Source organism: Capricornis sumatraensis, chromosome X (assembly GCF_032405125.1).
Source record: "Capricornis sumatraensis isolate serow.1 chromosome X, serow.2, whole genome shotgun sequence".
NCBI classification, from domain to species: domain Eukaryota; kingdom Metazoa; phylum Chordata; class Mammalia; order Artiodactyla; family Bovidae; genus Capricornis; species Capricornis sumatraensis.
The window spans coordinates 84,033,881-84,054,161 of record NC_091092.1 but is presented as its reverse complement, the minus strand read 5'-3'; the positions used below and the strand labels follow the sequence as shown (position 1 = coordinate 84,054,161).

The following is a 20,281-nucleotide window of genomic DNA, read 5'->3' as shown; positions in this document are numbered from 1 at the left end:
TGGAAATGCCCTGATGCTGGGAAAGATTGAAGGCAGGAGGAGAAGGGGACGACAGAGGATGAGATGGTTGGATGGCATCACTGACTTGATGGACATGAGTTTGAGAAAGCTCTGGGAGTTGGTGTTGGACAGGGAAGCCTGGTGTGCTGCAGTCCATGTGATCGCAAAGAGTCAGACATGACTGAGTGACTGAACTGAACTGATTGGGGCCCTTTAATGTTGGGAACCAGTAGTGGGGGTCCTTCTGGCCCATCCAACCTTAGATAGTTGTTGTGGTCTGTGTGTGGCTTAGAAAAGAATTTCCAGACACAAAGTATTTCAGAAGAGAGTGAGTTTATTGAGAACAAAGACTGAAGATAGTAAAGGGTGCTGCAAACATAGCAGCTGACTTCCTGACAGACCAGGGAGAGCTGACCCATTTCACAGGCTAGTGGTCAATTTTACAGCCTCAAGATGAAGAAAATTCCTGCTAGAAGGGTGGCATTAGGTGATTGGCCAGAAAGCTATATGGTGAATATTTTATCCAATATGAAGTCAGGGAACAGGCTAATTTAAATTTAGGTCAGGAGGGCTCATGGCAACAGTTGCTATGGGGCTTGGTCAATTCTAGAGATTTTTGTCCTGTGACCTCAAGATAGAGCTCCACAGTAGTGTTGTATCAAAATATTTTGTTTTGATCCCACTAATATCTATTTTTTTATCTTATTTCTTGATAACCATCTAAAGATTTTTATCCTTTTGGGATGAGTCCCTTTAAAATTTTCACCTTGTTATAAAGAAATCTATAAATCAGCCTAATTAACAATCTAATGTTTTTTATCCATGAGCTAATTTGTTTTTCATAGGTACCAATAAAATAGCTGTTTATAATGAGAGCTAGAAATTGGCCAATTTAGAAGTTTCACCAGTTTAAAGAATCTATCCTCTGGCCATTGATGAGATATACCTTAATAGTGTGACTCACACCAAAAACATGCAAGAGCCTCTTGCACAAGAGAGTACATAGGATGCAACCTTCACAAAATCTAGAAGGTTTACTCCCCAAAATAGTTTAAGAAAGTAAAGGACCTTGGTTGTACAGGTGGACACAATGAAAGTGAAGATGACAAAGGCCCCTTATGGACAGCTCTTATGACAGATTTTCCTGAGAGTTGGCACAGCCAAGCCAGACAAAAAGATTGCCCAGGATTCCAGTCTTTTTGGCTGCCAAATGTATACCATGTGTGTACCTTCTGGATGGTAGAGACCAAGGTCTCAAGCTGAGATTTTTAAGAACCTCATTTTAAATTTAGAGTAAAAATTTACAACTTTATTTTTTCACAAAGTTCAAGTATGTTAGAACAAGTCTTTAATAGTAATAATAACAACAGCAATAATAAAACAATAGACACAGAGCACAGAGTGTGACTTAAAGAACTATATCTTTCTGGATTTTATATATTATTCTTCAACAATGTCTTGTGAGTTCTTATATATCTTGGTGATAAGAGACATTGTAGAACATTATACATGAAGTGAAGTGAAGTTGCTCAGCTGTGTCTGACTCTTTGTGATCCCATGAAGTGTAGTCCACTGGGCTCCTCTGTCCATGGGATTTTCCGGGCAAGAATACTGAAGTGGGTTGCCATTTCCTTCTCTGGGGGATCTTCCTGACCCAGGGATCAAACCCGGGTCTTGCACACTACAGGCAGACTCTTTACCATCTGAAGCACTCTTTACCACTAGGGAAGCACATTATACATGGGATATAGTAAACATTGTTCTTTCTTTTTCTCATATAACTTTCTCCTTTAATGGCAAAATGAGGTGGGAGGAGCATTGTACCGTTCTCTCTCTTAATATTTCTAACAAAGAACTGAATTTAAAGAGAAATCTGAAATTTTCCTCCTAAGAGAGAATTATAGAAAGTGTCTTGTGGTTATTTGTGTGTTTTTTTTTCACATTTCACTCACTTTTACTTGGGCATATGTGACTCATATCTAGGACCAGGGGAGCAACATTTCTTTATAATTCATGGGATTAAATGCTTACACACAATTTTGCTGTTTTTTTCCTCCTAAAGGGAAAACCCTACTAAGAACAGAATGTGATGGAAAGACTTGCAGCTAATTATGCTAGCTGTGTCAATGCTGCAGCCCCAAGAAGCCAGCTCTCCAGTTCCTGAATCATGACTGTGAAAATTTACACTGTGGTGTTTGGCTCCCTAAGGGATATAATTATTTTCTCCATGATATCCAGTACTTGAAATGACCTTAGCAAAAGCCTTTCTTTTCTTCCCTTCCTCTGGTGTGTGGCAAAATAAGTTGCTTTTGTAGCAACTAGAAATTCTCGAGGCCTTGTCCTTGCTGGTGGATGGCCTGAGGGATGCTGCTGGTAGAAATCAAAGAGCTCAGTGGTTCTGCTGGGCAGAAAACAACTTTGCCTTTTATCACCCATCTTCCTCCCACAAAATCCTGGGATGTGAGACACTATCAGTGGTTCTGAATACTAAGAGTGCATCATAACCCTGAAAGGTACTGGCCTACCTTGTCCTCCTGGTGGCTGAGGGACCCAAACCAGAATAGATGGATGCCTAATCCTTCTGAAGGACTGTAGAGTTGTTCCTAAAATACGTACCCTCTCCTTGGCCTCCAAAAAATAATCTCTCTGTCCTTCCACAGGCCTGATGTTTTCTTCCACTGTGTTTCAGGACTCATCGTCGGGGTGATCCTGAGGTATGGCACCACTGCCACCAGTGGTCATGACAAGTCACTCAGCTGCACTCAGGAAGACAGGGCCTTCAGCACCTTATTAGTGAATGTCAGTGGGAAGTTCTTTGAATACACCCTGAAAGGAGAAATCAGCCCTGGCAAGGTCAACAGTGTAGAGCAGAACGACATGCTGAGGAAGGTGAGCTGTTGTGGTCCTGACATGATCTTTGTTTTTTAATGCAAAACTCTTACTGCTTTATTTAATTAAAAACAACTAATGTGGTATTTGATTTTCCAATTCTGTCTTGACCTTGTGAAGAGAAATATTTTCAAATTCCTAGAACATCAATAACATTCCTGGCTCTCAGTTTGGCTAGGAAGCTTTTGGACTGTGATGAAGAGAAGGAACCAGATTTGAACTTGAGCCTTTTAGCTTTGTCAGACTGATGTGGGCCACCAGTGGTTTCCCTGGTGGCTCAGTCGGTAAAGCGTCTGCCTGCAGCGTGGGAGACCTGGGTTCGATCCCTGGGTTAGGAAGATCACCCACTTCAGTACTCTTGCCTGGAAAATTCCATGGACTGAGAGGCTCCTCGGAGTCTGGTAGGCTACAGTCCATGGGGTTGCAAAGAGTTGGACACGACTGAGCGACTTTACTTACTTACTTACTTACTTTATTTACCAGTGGTGCACTGTGCTTGTACATCCCCACTCAGCTCCTCTCTCCAACTCCCATCTCTTCTTGACTATGTTTCTTATGCTTGTTATGGTTTAGGGATGAGATTGTTTCTTTCTTAAAATAAGATTGGTTTTGCATTTTTCTTTTAGCTTGTATATTCAGTGTTCAGAAGTTATTCTTAGTTCTTCATGATTCTTTCTACTGTATTCTACAATTTACGTTTCCCAATTTATTGACTGCAATTAGTGATTGCAGTCATAGAGTATAGCCTGTATTCCGAAAATTATTGTTCTCTGGATCTGCCATAATCCTTAAAGAAAATTATTTTCATCCTGGAACATTAAACATGCCCATCATCTCTCTGTCCCTAATGGCAATTCTAGTGAGCTCTTTGCTTTTAACCCTTCATAAGAATGCATAGGATTTCCATGAACATTTGTGAAATTAAATGCAACTGAGAAAGATACCGAGTGTAAATACCACACTAACGGCTGTTTTGAAATGGCCACCCAAGTCCTTCATACTAGAGAGGATATGGGGGAAAGGGGAACGACCCCAGCCCATTTCCATCTTTGAGTTTCGTAATAGAAGATGAAGTTGACCTTTACTCTGTTATCTTTAGAAAAAACATATATTCAGATCCCTCCTTTTTAAACTTTTCCCACATAAAGCAAAGGTGGGAGAACAAACACAGCTAAGATTATTGTTGTCAGTTGAAGGGAAAAGAGGCCTGTTGAGGCAGCTTGGTTAATGCGGAGTTTTGGAGTGGGTGTCAGGGAACTCTTGTGCTGATTCATACATTTCTGGGTTTGGAGACTTCAGCAAGTCACAAACTCTTTGGCCCCAGTGTCCTCATATTAGATAGATATTGTCCAAGGCCCCTTCTCATTCTGATATTCTCTGCTTTTCAGACTACTTTTATCTTTAGCAAGAAGATAGAATAAAACATAATTTGAATTAAAACATACTGTGAATTAGGCTAATCAACAGTTTCAGTTTCTAAAGCAAAATGCTAATTTAATAATTAGAATTATTAAATCTTTAATTATTAAACATTTAATAATTAGAATGAAGATTTAAAATAATTAATTGAAATAAGAGCCAGTTAATCTAGAAACACGAGCAAATTCTTTAAAAGGGTTAGGAGGCTTTATAGAATGTTTAATTCTTTTCTGGATGTCATAAGACTTTGTTAATAGTTTCACAGTGATTTCCCTGATTGTGCTGTGCTTAGTTGCTCAGTTGTGTCTGACTCTTTGCAACTGCATGGACTGTAGCCTGCCAGGCTCCTCTGTCCATGCACATTCTCCAGACAAGAATACTAGAGTGGGTTGCCATGCCCTCCTCCAGGGGATCTACCCAACCCAGGGATTGAACTGGGGTCTCCTGCATTACAGATGGATTCCTTACTAGCTGAGCTACTAGGGAAGCCCAGTTTCCCTGATTACCTACAGGTAATTTTAGTTTCCTTAGTACATGAACTTTGAACTTCCAGATGTTCAAGATGGATTTAGAAAAGGCAGAGGAACCAGATATCAAATTGCCAACATCCGTTGGATCATTGAAAAAGCAAGAGAGTTCCAGAAAAACATCTAGTTCTGCTTTATTGATTATGCCAAAGCCTTTGACTATGTGGATCACAACAAACTCTGGAAAATTCTTAAAGAGATGGAAATACCAGACCACCTGACCTGCCTCCTGAGAAATCTGTGTGCAGGTCAAGAAGCAACAGTTAGAACTGGACATGGAACAACAGATTGATTCCAAATTAGGAAATGAGTATGTCAAGACTTTATATTGTCATCCTGCTTATTTAACTTCTATGCAGAGTACATCATGAGAAAAGCTGGGCTGGATGAAGCACAAGCTGGAATCAAGATGGCTAGGAGAAACATCAATAACCTCAGATATGCAGATGACACCACACTTATGGCAGAAAGGGAAGAGGAATTAAAAAACCTCTTGATGAAAGGGAAAGAGGAGAGTGAAAAAGCTGGCTTAAACATTCAGAACCCTAAGATTATGGCATCCAGTCCTATCATTTCATGGCAAATAGAAAGGGAAACAATGGAAACAGTGACAGACTTTATTTGGGGTGGGGGGTCCAGAATCATTGCAGATAGTGACTGCAGCCATGAAATTAAAAGACACTTACTACTGAACTGAACTGAACTATTCTTAGGAAGAAAAGCTATGACCAACCTAGACAGCATATTAAAAAGCAGAGATATTACTTTGCCAACAAATGTCCTTCTGGTCAAGGCTATGGTTTTTCCAGTAGTCATGTATGGATGTGAGGGTTGGACTATAAAGAAGGCCAAGAGGCAAAGAATTGATGCTTTTGAACTGTGGTGCTGGAGAAGACTCTTAAGAGTCCCTTGGACTGCAAGGAGATCCAACCAGTCAATCCTAAGGGAAATCAGCCCTGAATATTCATTGGAAGGACTGATGCTGAAGCTGAAACTCCAATACTTTGGCCACCTGATGTGAAGAACTGACTCATTGGAAAAGACCCTGATGCTGGGAAAGATTGAAGGTGGGAGGAGAAGGGGAAGACAGAGGATGAGTTGGTTGGATGGCATCATTGACTTGATGGACATGAATTTAAGTAGGCTCCGGAAGTTGGTGATGGACAGGGGAGGCCTGGCGTGCTGCAGTCCCTGGGGCTGAGCAACTGAACTGAAAGAGTTGATAAATTTCTGTTGATGTTCAGGAAGCCATTAACACTACTGGAGACTTTGGTCTAGGCCACATCACATATCACGAATGGCTGTCAGTCAAAAGAGACTTAAATTCATTAAAATTATATCTATAAATCATTAGGTGGTAGGATGCAGAAAATTAGTAAAGAATCATGCCTGCACCTTTTATTGTAGTTGAACTTTTATAACAGTTTAATAAAAATCAAGATGTTTTCATTTGTTGTTTAAGAACATTGACCAGAAGCTTTCTGTTGGTTCTCAAATTTGCACTGAATTGTTGTGTCTTAATACATATTCAACAGCCCATCAAGAGTGCAGAAGTGCTGTATGGAGAAGAACAGACCAGTGTTCATGGGAGCTGTGGCTTCTCTCCTGTGTGATTTTTCACATTTAAGTCATTTTTGAAAGTATTCAAACTTTAGTCAGTGGCTTAAAATATTAAGGAAATAATATAGCACCAATTAGTATTAAATAAAAATTACTTTTTTTTTTAACTTTTAGGTAACATTTGATCCAGAGGTCTTTTTCAACATTCTGCTGCCTCCAATTATTTTCCATGCTGGGTACAGTTTAAAGAAGGTAAGGGATTTTTTTACGGTATTTTTTAAAGCATGGGAATATCTGTGTTAAGTTACCTGCACAATTTTCTAGTCTTTTTCCTTCTCCTGGATTGCTTATTACTATGTTCTGTACATACTCAGAGATAGCAGCTGATTCATCATCATCAGTGACTCATTTCTGTTTTAAAGTCCAGAACTCTCATCCATTGCTGTCGGGAATGTAAAATGGTATAGTCTCTCTGGAAAACACGTTTGCAGTTTCTTATAAAACTAAAGTTGAAATAACCATTTGGCCCAGAGATCTTAATTCTGAGGATTTATCCAAGAGAAATGAAAACTTTTATTTACACAAAACACTGTACATGATTATTCATAGCAACTTTATTTGTAATAGCCCAGAACTGGAAACAAACAATGTCCCATGATAGGTAAATGGTTAAACAAACATCCATACTGTGGGATACTTCTCAGTAATAAAATGAAACAAACCACTGATACACAAAACAGCCTGGATGGATCTCAAATGCATTATGCTAAGTGCAAAAATCCAGTCTCAAAAGGTCACATACTGTATGGTTTCATTTATATAGCTTTCTAGAAATGAAAAAATTATAGGGATGGAGGACAAATTAATGGTCGCCAGTGGTTAGGGATGGTGGGGAAAAGAAGTGGGTGACTGTGACTATAAATGGGATAGCATGAGGGAAATATTCATGAAAGTGGAACAGTTCTGCATCTTGATTGCAGTGGTGGTTATAAGACTCTACACATGTGATAAAATGACATAGAATTATGCACACATATTGTACCAATATCAGTTTCCTGATTTTGATATTGTAGTACAATTATTTGAGGTATAACCAGTGAAGGCACCACAGGATCTCTCTATACTATTTTTGCAACTTCTGTGAATTTATAATTACTCCAAAATAAAAAAATTTTAAAAAAAATCATTACTGGGACTTCTACAGTGGTCCAGTGGTTAAGACTCTGCCTTCCAATGAAGGGGTCATGGGTCCAAGCCTGGTTGGGGAATTAGGGTCCCACATGCCAGAGGGTGTGGCCAAAATTTAGAAAAAACAAAAAAAAAACTTAAAAAAAAATCTATCATTTTTGAGGGAGGGTCATTGTGCTCAGCAGCAAGATTGGGTCTAAGCCTCTAAATATTTAAAATACTAAATACCTTTATAAATAGTGTTAGTGGCTGCCTTCCTCCCCTACTGTGGGACTATTCTTTGAAAATTTAGTTTCCAAAAATGCCTCCTTCAAATAACAGCCAAGGAGCTTGTTTCAGCTATCTTTCTGAAAGGGGACTAAGGGAAACCTTTTCAGTGAGCCTAGAAAAGAGAGATGTTGACTGCCAATAAAGCTCAATAACATCCTTAGGAAGTAGAGAATGCCTTCCAAGTTGATAAATCTCTAGATAGATCAATCAAGGTTAAAAAAAAAAGAGGAAAGAAACAAATTACGTATATCAAGAATGAAAGAGGTGACATTGCTACAGACCCTTTACAGCTTAAGAGGACAATAAGAGTATAATATGAACAACTTTGTACAAGTAAATTTGACAACCCAGGTGAAATGGACAAGCGGACAAATTTCTTGAAAGGTACAAATTACCAAAACTGACCCAAGAAGAGATGGAAAACTTGAATAGTCCTATATTAATGAAATAAATTGCTTTCATAATTAAAAACCTTTATACAGGCTCAGATGGCTTCATTGGTGAATTCTATTTAGCATTTAAAAAAGAAATAATACCAATCCTACACAAAATCTTTCAGAACCTAGAGGAGGAAACAACCTAAACTGATTTTATAAGAAAGTACCTCTCCATTTGGCCAGTTTTTCTGTCAAAACAACTCTGCAATTTTCAAAATGTTTTTAAACTATTTCCAACCCACACAAATACAGTTATTTATGGAGCATCTGATATAAGGAACTTTGCATATATCCTTTACTTCTGTTTTTACATACATTATTTCTAATCATCATAGAAACTGTAAGAATATGAGGGTGGAAATTACCTCATACCCTTTCTCCCCCAGGTTTCCAACTCATTTATAAACAGACACAAGAAGCTAATTGGCAACTGAATGATCAATTTATGACCCAAAGTTCCTGGTAGTGCATGTTGAATGATAAAGGTTAGCCCTTGGTAATGGGGCTCCTTATCACTGACTCGATGGACGTAAGTCTGAATAAACTCCGGGAGTTGGTGATGGACAGGGAGGCCTGGCATGCTGCAATTCATGGGGTCACAAAGAGTTGGACACAACTGAGCGACTGAACTGAACAGAACTGATTACCAACCTCATAAATTGAAGACACATGCCCTTTAGCCATCAGGTTGATCACAGTCACAGGTGGGGAGGCTGAAATGGAAAGATCCTAGGAATTGCTGGGCCTGCCAAAGGCTGCCTCTGTTGCTCATAGCATAGAGACTATGGGAGCAATAGTGCTCCCCCACTTTTTATAAGAGGGTCAAGGCTGCAAGTCAGGGTCAAGCCCATCTCTCCCTTTAGAGATCACATGGTCCTTCCTTACTGTGTCATCTTCAGGGAGAAGGGATAGAACTTAAGTTCCCTCTCCACAATGGATGGCTGTATTCCTGCACAGCAGCCCAGCACACATATGTATACTCACAGACATGTAGAGAATGTCCTGCATTTGATTAATACTAATGAGGATGTCAAACTCAAGTGACATGTAAGGTTATGTAGGTGGTTCAGGACTGAGTCAAGGTTATGACCTGTCTGTCTGACTGGAGGGACTAGGATTATTCTTGTTCCTCTGAGTTATATTATCTCTAGATTTAAGTTTTCTGTACAAAAAGTGTATCTTTGGGCTTCCTTGGTGGCTAAGTGGTAAAGAATCTACTTTCCAATGCAAGAGACACAGGTTTGATCCTTGATCCAGGAAGATCCCACTGCTGCAGAGCAACTAAGCCTGTGCACCACAACTATTGAGCCCAATGCTCTAGAGCCATGGAGCCACAAATACTGAGCCTGCGTACCTCAACTCCTGAAGCCCCCACACGCTAGAGCCCATGTTCCACAACAAGAGAAACCACCACATGAGAAGCCCGTGTACTGCAGCTAGAGAGTGGCCTCTGCTCACCACAAATAGAGAAATGCCCTCACAGCAACAAAGACCCTGCAGAGCCATAAATAAAAAAATAAAACTTTTTAAACGTATACATTTTCTGAGTAATTTATGAGGTTGCCAAAGTAACCAGAATCTGTATGTCAGCTGTTGACATGTAACAAATAGATGATCTTACAGATATAAATGATGTTATTCTTTATTTAAATGAAGAATTTGGGAACTGCTCTTCAGATCAAATGGGTGATGAAGAATTTGGTATTTTAAATAACTTATCTTAATGTATAATCAAGGTCATAGTTGCTTGAAAATGAAACCAAATCATTGGTTGTTAAAGCCACTGTAATGGCTGAAAAAAAGCCTTTTCTTTGTCAGCTTCATTTTCTCAGAAGGAAAAAAACAGGTAATAGGCTTTGCCAGTTACCAATTTAAGTTGTTTTTGAAATGCTAGTCTGAAAGGTTATTATTAGCTATTAGTTTAGTCTCTTCCTCTTTGATCAGACACGTAAATAGTTGGTTCTTAGGTAGTTGCCATCTCTGATTAAATGTTTTCAGTTTAAATGTGTAATAAATGTTTCACCAGTTGATTGCTGATATGTAAACAGAGTCATACCCCTTGACCTATGTACATATAGTTGTCATTCAGATGCAGGCCTTTCTTTTTCTAACCTGAAAAAAGTACTGTGGCCTTAGCTTTGATTTTGTGTTACCACTCAGTTTGCTTACAGAGCATTAACAGGGAAAGAAATTGCCTGTAGAGGCTTTCATGTTTTGTGAATTTCCCCCAGAAAACACACACACACATCACATCATGTTAAAATTTTTCAGGGGAATGGAAGATGATAAGGTTTCCCAAGGAGTAGGAACGTAAAACTTAGAATGGTACAACTCGGAATTGGAATGCCAAGGTAGATTTTCATTGAAAATCTTGGTCTGTTTTAGGTTTATATTCTTAATGGCATTACCAGGGCATGCCATCTCCTTTTGTTTCTTTTTGCCATTCTATAATGGAAAGGGAAAAGTAAGGGAGAGACTAAACCAGTCATTTTTTTGTGACCCACACATGACCGTGAACTGTTAAGGCCAAATTAGATGAAAGATATAGGATTCCATGAGACACCCCCTGTTCTTCTTCCCTAAAAGGATGCGGTACAATGCCCTGGGATCAGCAGATCTGGTTTCCAGTTCTAGTGCTTCAGTGTGGTGGACATGTGACTTCAGGCAACTCACATCCCACTTTTGAGCCTTAGATGTCTCTCATAAAATGGTCCAAGGGACACTTTCATGATGGAATTGTTGTGAGAATTGGATGAGCTAATATATGTGAAAGTACTTTGTAAAGTATGAAGTATGTAGTTAAGTACTAAGTGTAATAATATACAAATAAGTGGCATGTTACACCTTTTCAAAGTGCATTAAAATTCCAGTTCACATCAGCTGATATGATTGAGGATAGGTAATTTGTGTGTACAGTGTGTGGTGATGTCAGAATATATCATGAATGCATTTTTGGTAGTGGATTTACATTTCTAATTTTCTGCTTTGGCTAATAACATGAATACAGATGTATTTAACATATTCAAACCAACCATGGGAATGATTACCAGAAGAAAGCCAAGTGGCAAGGGAAAGCATATCTAGGATTAAAATTTTGCTCATGGGTACTCTGCATGGGTTTCATTGGTCTCATGTCTTGTCCTTGATGTATTCCCTCTCTGGTTTAAGCACTTGATGGAACTTTTAAGGGCTCAAAGTTTTTGAGTTTTTTTTTTTTTTTTGAAATCAAACTGTTTTCCAAAACAGTGGCATATAAACGCATTAGCATTAAAAAGATAAAGACTGAGGACAGTGACTGATATAGGAGGCAAACATAATATGTCTATAATATGTGCAGGCAGTGCCTTCTTTTTGTGACTTAGTGTGGGAAGCCTTTGAAGGATTCTCTTCTGAGAAGATGGTGTATGGGCACTAGGGATTCCTTGATGCCTTCTTTACAGCCTCAGAGAGGGGAAGGCTGAAGCCAAGGTCTTAGATCATCTGTCTGAAATGCAGGCCAGTGAATGCCCATAGCCCTTGGTCTAGTCAGACTTCGTGATGGCTCCTTGATCTGGGCCAAATTCTTCTTGTGCCTTCTCTTTCCCTGGTGGTGCACAGCTCACATGCTGGGGCTCTCCTGCTTTTTAAAATTTTTAGATGAAATATTCCTGATTCCTGTTTGATGAGAGTGTTTAGGAGATATTGCTTGTCCCATTTTTGGTTACATAGTTGATTGTCCAATGAGAACAGCGTTATGCCTTGAAAAATAAGGATCGTGGCTCAGGGTCCCACAAATGGGGTTTTTCCCTATCATAGTATCCACAAGCCTGATGATTTATGAGAAGTAAATCTGTGCATGTGCATGTGTGTACACCCTTATAAATTTGCCCATTTCAGATGAAACTACCTGTTTCTTGTTTCTCCACATCTATCTCTATTGTCCCTCTTTCCCAGGCTTCAGAGATTAATTCACATGAATATCAGGAGACCCCTCAATGCTGAGTTAAGCTGAAACCTCCTTTGTACTTTCATAGCTTATTAGTTTCAAACTTGTATCTGTAATGTTCTTCTAAATGCCACCAGAACTGGAAGTGACTAGTTGAATCACTAGGATAAAATAGTTTGGGTTAAATCTGTGAAAATGTTCAGTCTACTCACACACACTTTGATTTAATACAATCATCGGGTTAAATCTGTGAAAATGTTCAGTCTATTCACACACACAAACACACACACACACACTGTGATTTAATACAATCAGCCAGAGTAGTTTTTTCTGAAATTTACTAAAGCCTTGCTTGTTTGCTCAGTGATTGGTAGGACAAAGAACATCCTAAAATCATGATGTTCTAAGGCTGATTGCATTTTTCAGGAGTAACTTCAGTTGTTACTTGATTTGATGAAAGCAGTAAGTAAAGTTTCACTTTTTAGAGACTTGTCTAATGTTCATTGTCAAAATTCACAACGTGGTTCCTGCTTTTTTGTTTTATTCAGAGACACTTTTTCAGAAATCTTGGGTCTATTCTGGCCTATGCCTTCTTGGGGACTGCTGTTTCCTGCTTCATTATTGGGTAAGTGAACGCTTTGTCATATAACCAAATTACCACACTTCCAAAGAGATGAGATCCATATGGGTCCACAGAGTCAAATATTTTTCCCCAGCTTTATTGAGCTATAATTGACACGTAACATTGTGTAAGTGTAAGGTATGCAATGTGTTAATTTGACACATTTGAAAATTGCAAAATGATTACCACTGTAGTCTTAGCTACCACCTTCATTGGTCACATGGTTACTATTTCTTTTTTGTGGTGACAACATGTTAGCAACATTTAATTAAGTACATGATGCAGTATCATTAGCTGTGATCTTATGTTGTACATTAGATCCCCAAACTTATTAATCTTATCACTGAAAGTTTGTACCCTTTGAGCAACACCTTCCCATTTCCCCTGCCCCCAAGTCCCTGGCAACTACCAGAGTCCAATATTTTGATGTTTCAGTTCAGTTCAGTCGCTCAGTTGTGTCTGACTCTGCAACCCCGTGAATTGCAGCACCTGTCCATCACCAACTCCCGGAGTTCACTCAAACTCATGTGCATTGAGTCAGTGAGGCCATCCAGCCATCTCATCCTCTGTCATCCCCTTCTCCTCCTGCCCCCAGTTCCTCCCAGCATCAGGGTGTTTTCCAATGAGTCAACTCTTCACATGAGATGGTCAAAGTATTGGAGTTTCAGCCTCAGCATCAGTCCTTCCAATGAACACCCAGGACTGGTCTCCTTTAGGATGGACTGGTTGGATCTCCTTGTAGTCCAAGGGACTCTCCAGAGTCTTCTCCAACACCACAGTTCAAAAGCATCAATTCTTTGGTGCTCAGCCCTGTTCACAGTCCAACTCTCACATCCATACATGACCACTGGAAAAACCATAGCCTTGACTAGATGGACCTTTGTTGGCAAAGTAATGTCTCTGATTTTTAATATGCTGTCTAGGTTAATCATAACTTTTCTTCCAAAGAGTAAGCGTCTTTTAGTTTCATGGCTGCAATCACCAGCAGTGATTTTGGAACCCCCCAAAATAAAGTTTGACACTGTTTCCACTGTTTCCCCATCTATTTCCCCATCTATGAAGTGATGGGATCAGATGCCATGATCTTAGTTTTCTGAGTGTTGAGCTTTAAGCCAACTTTTTCACTCTCCTCTTTCACTTCATCAAGAGGCTTTTTAGTTCCTCTTCACTTTCTGGCATAATGGTGATGATTATAATTAAGATTTAGAGTTACATCAGCAGTGCGGTAGCTTCTAGCCACATTGTGTGCATGTACATGCTCAGTTGTGTCTGACTCTGTGTGACTCTGTGGACTGTAGCCCACCAGGCTCCTCTGTCCATGGGATTTCCCAAGCAATAATACTGGAGTGAGTTGCCATTTCCTCCTCCAGGGGATCTTCCCCACCCAGGGATCAAACTCATGTCTCCTGTGTCTCCTGCATTGCAGGCAGATTCTTTACTGCTTGAGCCATCAAGGAAGCCCTAGCCACATGTGACTATTTAAATTGAAATTAAGATTAATTAACATGAAATAAAATAAAACCTAGTCCCAGGATCTTGGTTTCTAATGTCATTCTTCAATGTGAAGAGCCAAGGCCCTTTGCAGAAATGGCTGATTCTAGACTGGGATGGCAAATATGCAGGATGACAATGGAGCATCTTGTAGTGCCAAAGAGTAAGGGAGTGCTCAGAAACAAGCAAAGAAAAGGGTACCAAAGCATGTCAAAGGGACACAGAGCCAATCTCAAACCACCCCCTAATGACTAAAGAACAACAAAATAAATTACATTGTTTTGCGTTACCATTCAAAGTATAAAACAAGTATCTTTGTGTCTATATTTATATAAAGGGCTTCCTGGTGGCTCAGATGGTAAAGAATCTGCCTGTAGCGTGGGAGACCCAGGTTTGATCTCTGGGTCAGAACGATCCCCTGGAGAAGGGAATGGCTACTCACTCCACTGTTCTTGCCTGGAGAATTCCATGAACAGAGGAACCTGGTGGGCTACAGTCCATGGGTTTGCAAAGAGTTGGACACGACTGAGCTACTGACACACACATACTGATATAAATAAATGATTGGATGAATAAATAAATGGGGGAGAAGTGATATGTTAGAAGAATTCCAAATAATTGGTGCAGATCCAGTCCTCCTCAAGGAAATGAAGCTTGGCCTTTCCCCGCTTTGACTGTGGGCATAGTGACTTCCTTACAAAGAGTACAGCATGCAAAGTAAGAAGGAGTAGCTTTACAGTGGAGAAACCTGACAAATACTACCTCAGCCAGGTGATCAGGATTAACGCCCAAATTAGTAAATCATGCTGATACTCTGTACCTGATATTTGTGATATGAATGGCATTTACCACTATGTCTTCCTCCTAAAATCAAAGTACCTTAGTCTAATCATGAGAAAAAAAATCAGACAGGTCTCAGATTCCACAAAATACCTGACTAGTACTCCTCCTAACTACCAAGGTCATCAAAAACAAGCAGAGTCTGAGAAACTGTCAAGAGGACACAAAACCAAGAGGAGACAAAAGAGATATGATGACTAAATGTAATGTGGTATCCTGGATGGAATCTTGGAACAGAAGAAGGATATTAGGTAAAAACTAAGGAAACCTGAATGAACTGTGGACTTCAGTTAATTAAAAAAAATTATCTGGAAAGCTGGAGATAAAAGCAGTAGCCTTTTATGCCACCAAAAAAGGAGGGGCTTGGACTTTGTCCGGTAAGAAAGTGACAGGATATTGGCATTGGTGATGATGGGGAAAATGCTGCCAGAGAGAAATCTATTGCTCAGGTCTAAACTTGTGATAGAAGGAAGTGTAGAGGAAGGTCTAGCTTTAAGAAATACTTAAAAGGTAGATGAGAGAAGCCTTGGATAAGCAACAAAGAGCAAATCAAATCTGTATCGTAGAGTTCAGTTGCTCAGTCGTGTCCAACTCTTCGCAACTCCACAGACTGTAGCCCACCAGGTATCTCTGTCCATGGGATTACCCAGGCAAGAATACTGGAATGGGTTGCCATTTCCTCCTCCAGGGTATCATAGAGTTCCTGTGAATTGAAATATAACTGTTTAAGTGTCTGGAACAATGTCCAGCACACAGTAGGCAAAACTAAATTATAACTATTTATTCTCAAAAGGATTCAACTCTGCAAATAGTTCTTGAGCTCCTAGATAATCAATCTACAGTTCTAGATACTCACGGTACAAAGATGAGCAATGATATGGTCTTGACTATCAAGAATCTTTTTACTGAAGATTGGCTATAGGGTACAATGAGTCTATACTGTGTCTATTTATTTTTGGTTAAATCTATTCCTAAGTGTTGTATTCTTTTTGATTACATTATAAATGGGATTGTTTTCTTAATTTCTCTTTATTCTGTGGTTGTTTGTATTCCCCTAATCCCTACAGCTGCTGTCAACACACACACACACACACACACACACACACACACACACACACACACGTTTAATAACAAGTACTAGGCCTTTTAACACTCCTCACTCCCCCTAATTTGTGAGCTGTCCTGTAGGAAATGTACTCTGCTCAAGGTGTAAGGAGGGCTGCCTGTCTAACCCATGCAAAGAGTGAGAAGCCAGATATGTCAGTGAGTACACTGATATTTTAATGGAAGATTTTAAAGAGTTTTGCCTCTTTTCCCTGTTTTGTAATAATTATTGGCAGAGAAGGTTGACCAGTTGGATCCTTGTGGCCATCCTTTTTTTTTTTCTCTCCAGCTTGATCCAGTCCATTCATATCCATGACTTTAAATACACTGTCTTGGAATCCTGGGAGTTTTGTAGCAATTTCATTACCCATTCTGCAGGGTTCTTACTCTTCCTTTCTTCCCTACTACCCAGTTGCTTAAAATGCCCTAACTGTTGCTAGTTGAGGATCGTACTTTATAGTTGTAAGTACAATTTAAAAAAAATGGAATGCTCAATATACTTCAGGAAGATGACAGTAACTGAAGACCATTACTTGGTGCCAAAGTCTTATTTGCACATGTTCCTGGTTAGTATCCAACCACAACAGCTGCCTGATGTTTCCACAAACCTCTTTGGAAGTGCAGTATTCTAGTACTCCTCTGCTTATGTATTTGCCAGCTTATTCGAGTAGGTGGGTTTTCTTTTCTTTTTCTTCTGACACAGTTTACCTTTTCTTGTTATAGAAATCTCATGTATGGTGTGGTGAAGCTCATGAAGATTGTGGGGCAGCTCTCGGATAAATTTTACTACACGGATTGCCTCTTTTTCGGAGCAATTATCTCTGCTACTGACCCAGGTATTTGCATCTTTGGCCTTATTGTCATAATGTTCCATTATTTAAATCTTAAAAAGCTCAGAGCAATCATTAACTTTCATAAAAGTAGAGGAAGAGACCAGTAAGTCAAGTGGTCTAATGGACTTAGATGGCTTTTCTAAGAAGGGCCTGCCTTTCCCTTTTTAAAAAATTATTATTATTACTGTAAAAATAGCATAAAATTTACCACCTTAATCATCTTTAGGTGTATAGTTCAGCAGTATTGAGTATATTCATATTGTTGTGCAACCAATCTCCAGAATTTTTTCGTCTTGCAAAACTGAACCTCTGTACCCATTAAACAACATCTCTTCATTCTCTCCCCACTCCACCTCCCAGACCTGGGCAACCACCATTCTACTGTCTGTCTCTATGAGTTTGACTACTGTAGATACCTCAGATAAGTGGAATCATCAGTATTTGTCTCTTTGTGTCTGGCTTATTTCCTTAGCATGATGTCCTCAGGGTTCATCTATGTTGTAACATGTGTCAGAATTTCCTTCTTTTTAAATCTGAATAATATTCCATTGTATGAATATACCATATTTTTGCTTATCCATTCACCTGCCAACAAGTGCTTGAGTTGTTTCCACCTGTGTTTCCTCCTTTTTGTCTTTCATTTTAGAATGTCTAATTTGGTCATAAGTTTTACACTTAGACTGTCTTTTTTTCTCAGTGTTATGCTTTTGCCTTCTTTTTAGGAGCGTACCATTTGGTTTAAATAATATCTTTGCTTAGTAGAAATGTACACTAGTACTGTAGTGAATGTAATTTAATTTGTGAAGTCCTTTTGTGCAGTGCTCCTATACACTGTGATGTGGTTCCTATTCATAAATCTCTTACCTTGTATTTTTCAAGTGTTATTTGAACCAGTTCTTAAAAGTGGAATTATTATATACCCTTCCTCCCCTGCAGCTCAGAACAAACAAATAGGCTCTCCTCTTCAAGTTGGAACTCATAATTGAATTAGTTCACATAAAATAGTTACAGCTATTCTTTCCTCTAATGTTAACTACTGAGCATGCCAGTGTAGGGAAAGAATTTATGGAGAAAGAGCTAATCTTGTTCTCATAGTACAGATGGAAAGGTCTTTTCAGTGTCTATGATGCCTCTAACATTCTGGGCAGTGATGACCTCTAAGATACTAAAATTCCACCCCCCAAACAACTTCCCTGTGCCTCTTGGGGGTCTTCTAAATCAGTGCTAGCCAGCAGACCTATCTGTAGTGATAGAAATGTTCCATAATCTTCCTAGTGCTTTACAGTAGCCAGTGGCTATGTGTGGCTATTGAACACTTGACATGTGAGGTAGTGCAACCAAAGAACTGATTTTTTTAAATTAATTTATTTTTATTGAGGGATAATTGCTTTACAGAATTTTGTTGTTTTCTGTCAAACCTCAACACATATCAGCCATAGGTATTCATATATCCTCTCGCTTTTGGAACACCCTCCCACCTCCCTCCCCATCCTACATAGCTCCAAGTGGCTAGTGGCTACCACATTGGATAGCACAGCTCTAGACAGTTGTGTGGCTCTGAAAAATCTTGATGATCCGAAAAGCATTGACCTCTTTCACCCCACTATTTTCTTACAAACACTCTAAGTAAACTGATACTGAAGACTTGGCTGGTTGAAGCACCTTTGTTTGTGACAAGAATGTGGGGTGTGGAGTTGCAAGTGGTGGTTTGAGTTCTAGCCCTGCCAGCTACTGACCGGGTGTCATGGGCACACTTTATCTCCTGAGTGCCAGTTTTCTCATTTATTAATTAGGAGTAATGGTACCTATTTCCTATTATGAAGGGCTGGTGTGAAGATTAAATGAGATAATGCATGTAAAGCATTGAGCGTAGCATCTGCTGATTATATTGGTCTCTATAAAAAGACCCTGATGCTGGGAAAGATTGAAGGCAGGAAGAGAAGGGGATGACAGAGGATAAGATGGTTGGATGGCATCACTGACTCAATGGACATGAGTTTGAGCAAACTCTGGGAGTTGGTGAAGGACAGGGAAGCCTGGCGTGCTGCAGTCTATAGGGTCACAAAGAGTCGGACACAACTGAGCAACTGATCTGAACTAATAAACATTTTCAGACTCAGGCAGAGATTTCTGTGTTTTCCCTGTGTGTATGTTTAATAATAGGTTACCATTTAACACAAGTACTCTGAAATGTAGCTTTATTATTCTAATACTACAATATCTGTAACATTTCAATAGATGTGTGTCTATTGAAAAATGATTCTTTAAAGTCTAAGAAAGATGTTTATTGTTTCTGAAAATATATTACTAATTATACTCATCTATAAGTTTATTACTAATATCTTACTGGTACCACTGATAAGCAAAGGCAAGTTAGCATAACATAAAGATTATTGATACTGTCTTCTGAACTATTAGTGTTGCTGCATTTAATTGGATAGAAAGGTTTATTTTTCCATATTATCTTTGTAATTATTTACTTCACTTTAATGTGTCCATAGTGTGGTAGAAAATAGTGGAAGGCATTACCATGACACACCATTTTTATTTGGCCTGTGAAGATTGGCACAGTAAGGGTTTTATATAAAATGAAGTTCTAGAAAATTGAAATTTGAAACTTACTAAACATCAAAACATTAACTTTAACTTCTTTTTAATGGAAATCTTTCTGAAATGTAGAATGTTTTTGTAAATTGAAACTGTTTTACCAGCTTCCTAAAAATCTGTTGTTTGAGAATTTGGGCCATAAAAGAAATAAAAACTTCAGTGTAGAGTTAGAGGGAAACATAAGACTAGATTGACTTCTTGGGCATGGTGTATCCAACAAAAATTCTGATTTGGGGTTATGTCGTAATATTGAGGGATATGAAAAAATAAAAGTCCTTGTTTGTGACTTCACTGTACTTGCTCCAGTCTTTGGTCTTCCCGTTGATGGGAACAGTGTATGTGTGGGGTGATGTAGGCTGCTCTGTAACCAGAAGCCCTCTCCATTCTGTACTTGTGTGCCACGAGTGCCACGTGCCATCTTTGTGCACTGGACTAAAATTGGATCCACAATTCAGGAAAAAAAAAATGTTTCCAACCCATAGTACATAGCTGTAAACAGCTACCAGAGGAAATGAGCACCGTTCCTATGAACCATTATGTGGTGATTCCTCTCATTATAATCCTGACAC

General features: G+C 39.2%; 1 protein-coding gene across 1 annotated transcript in view; it reads left to right on the top strand.

Annotated features, from left to right (window-relative positions):
• Positions 1 to 20,281, top strand: part of SLC9A7 (solute carrier family 9 member A7) — a 166,847-nt gene that overhangs the window by 87,635 nt on the left and 58,931 nt on the right. The window contains exons 2-5 of the mRNA XM_068963200.1: positions 2,690 to 2,889; positions 6,570 to 6,647; positions 12,764 to 12,840; positions 16,996 to 17,108. Of these exons, the coding sequence (XP_068819301.1) occupies positions 2,690 to 2,889; positions 6,570 to 6,647; positions 12,764 to 12,840; positions 16,996 to 17,108 (468 nt within the window). The remainder of the gene's footprint in view (positions 1 to 2,689; positions 2,890 to 6,569; positions 6,648 to 12,763; positions 12,841 to 16,995; positions 17,109 to 20,281) is intronic.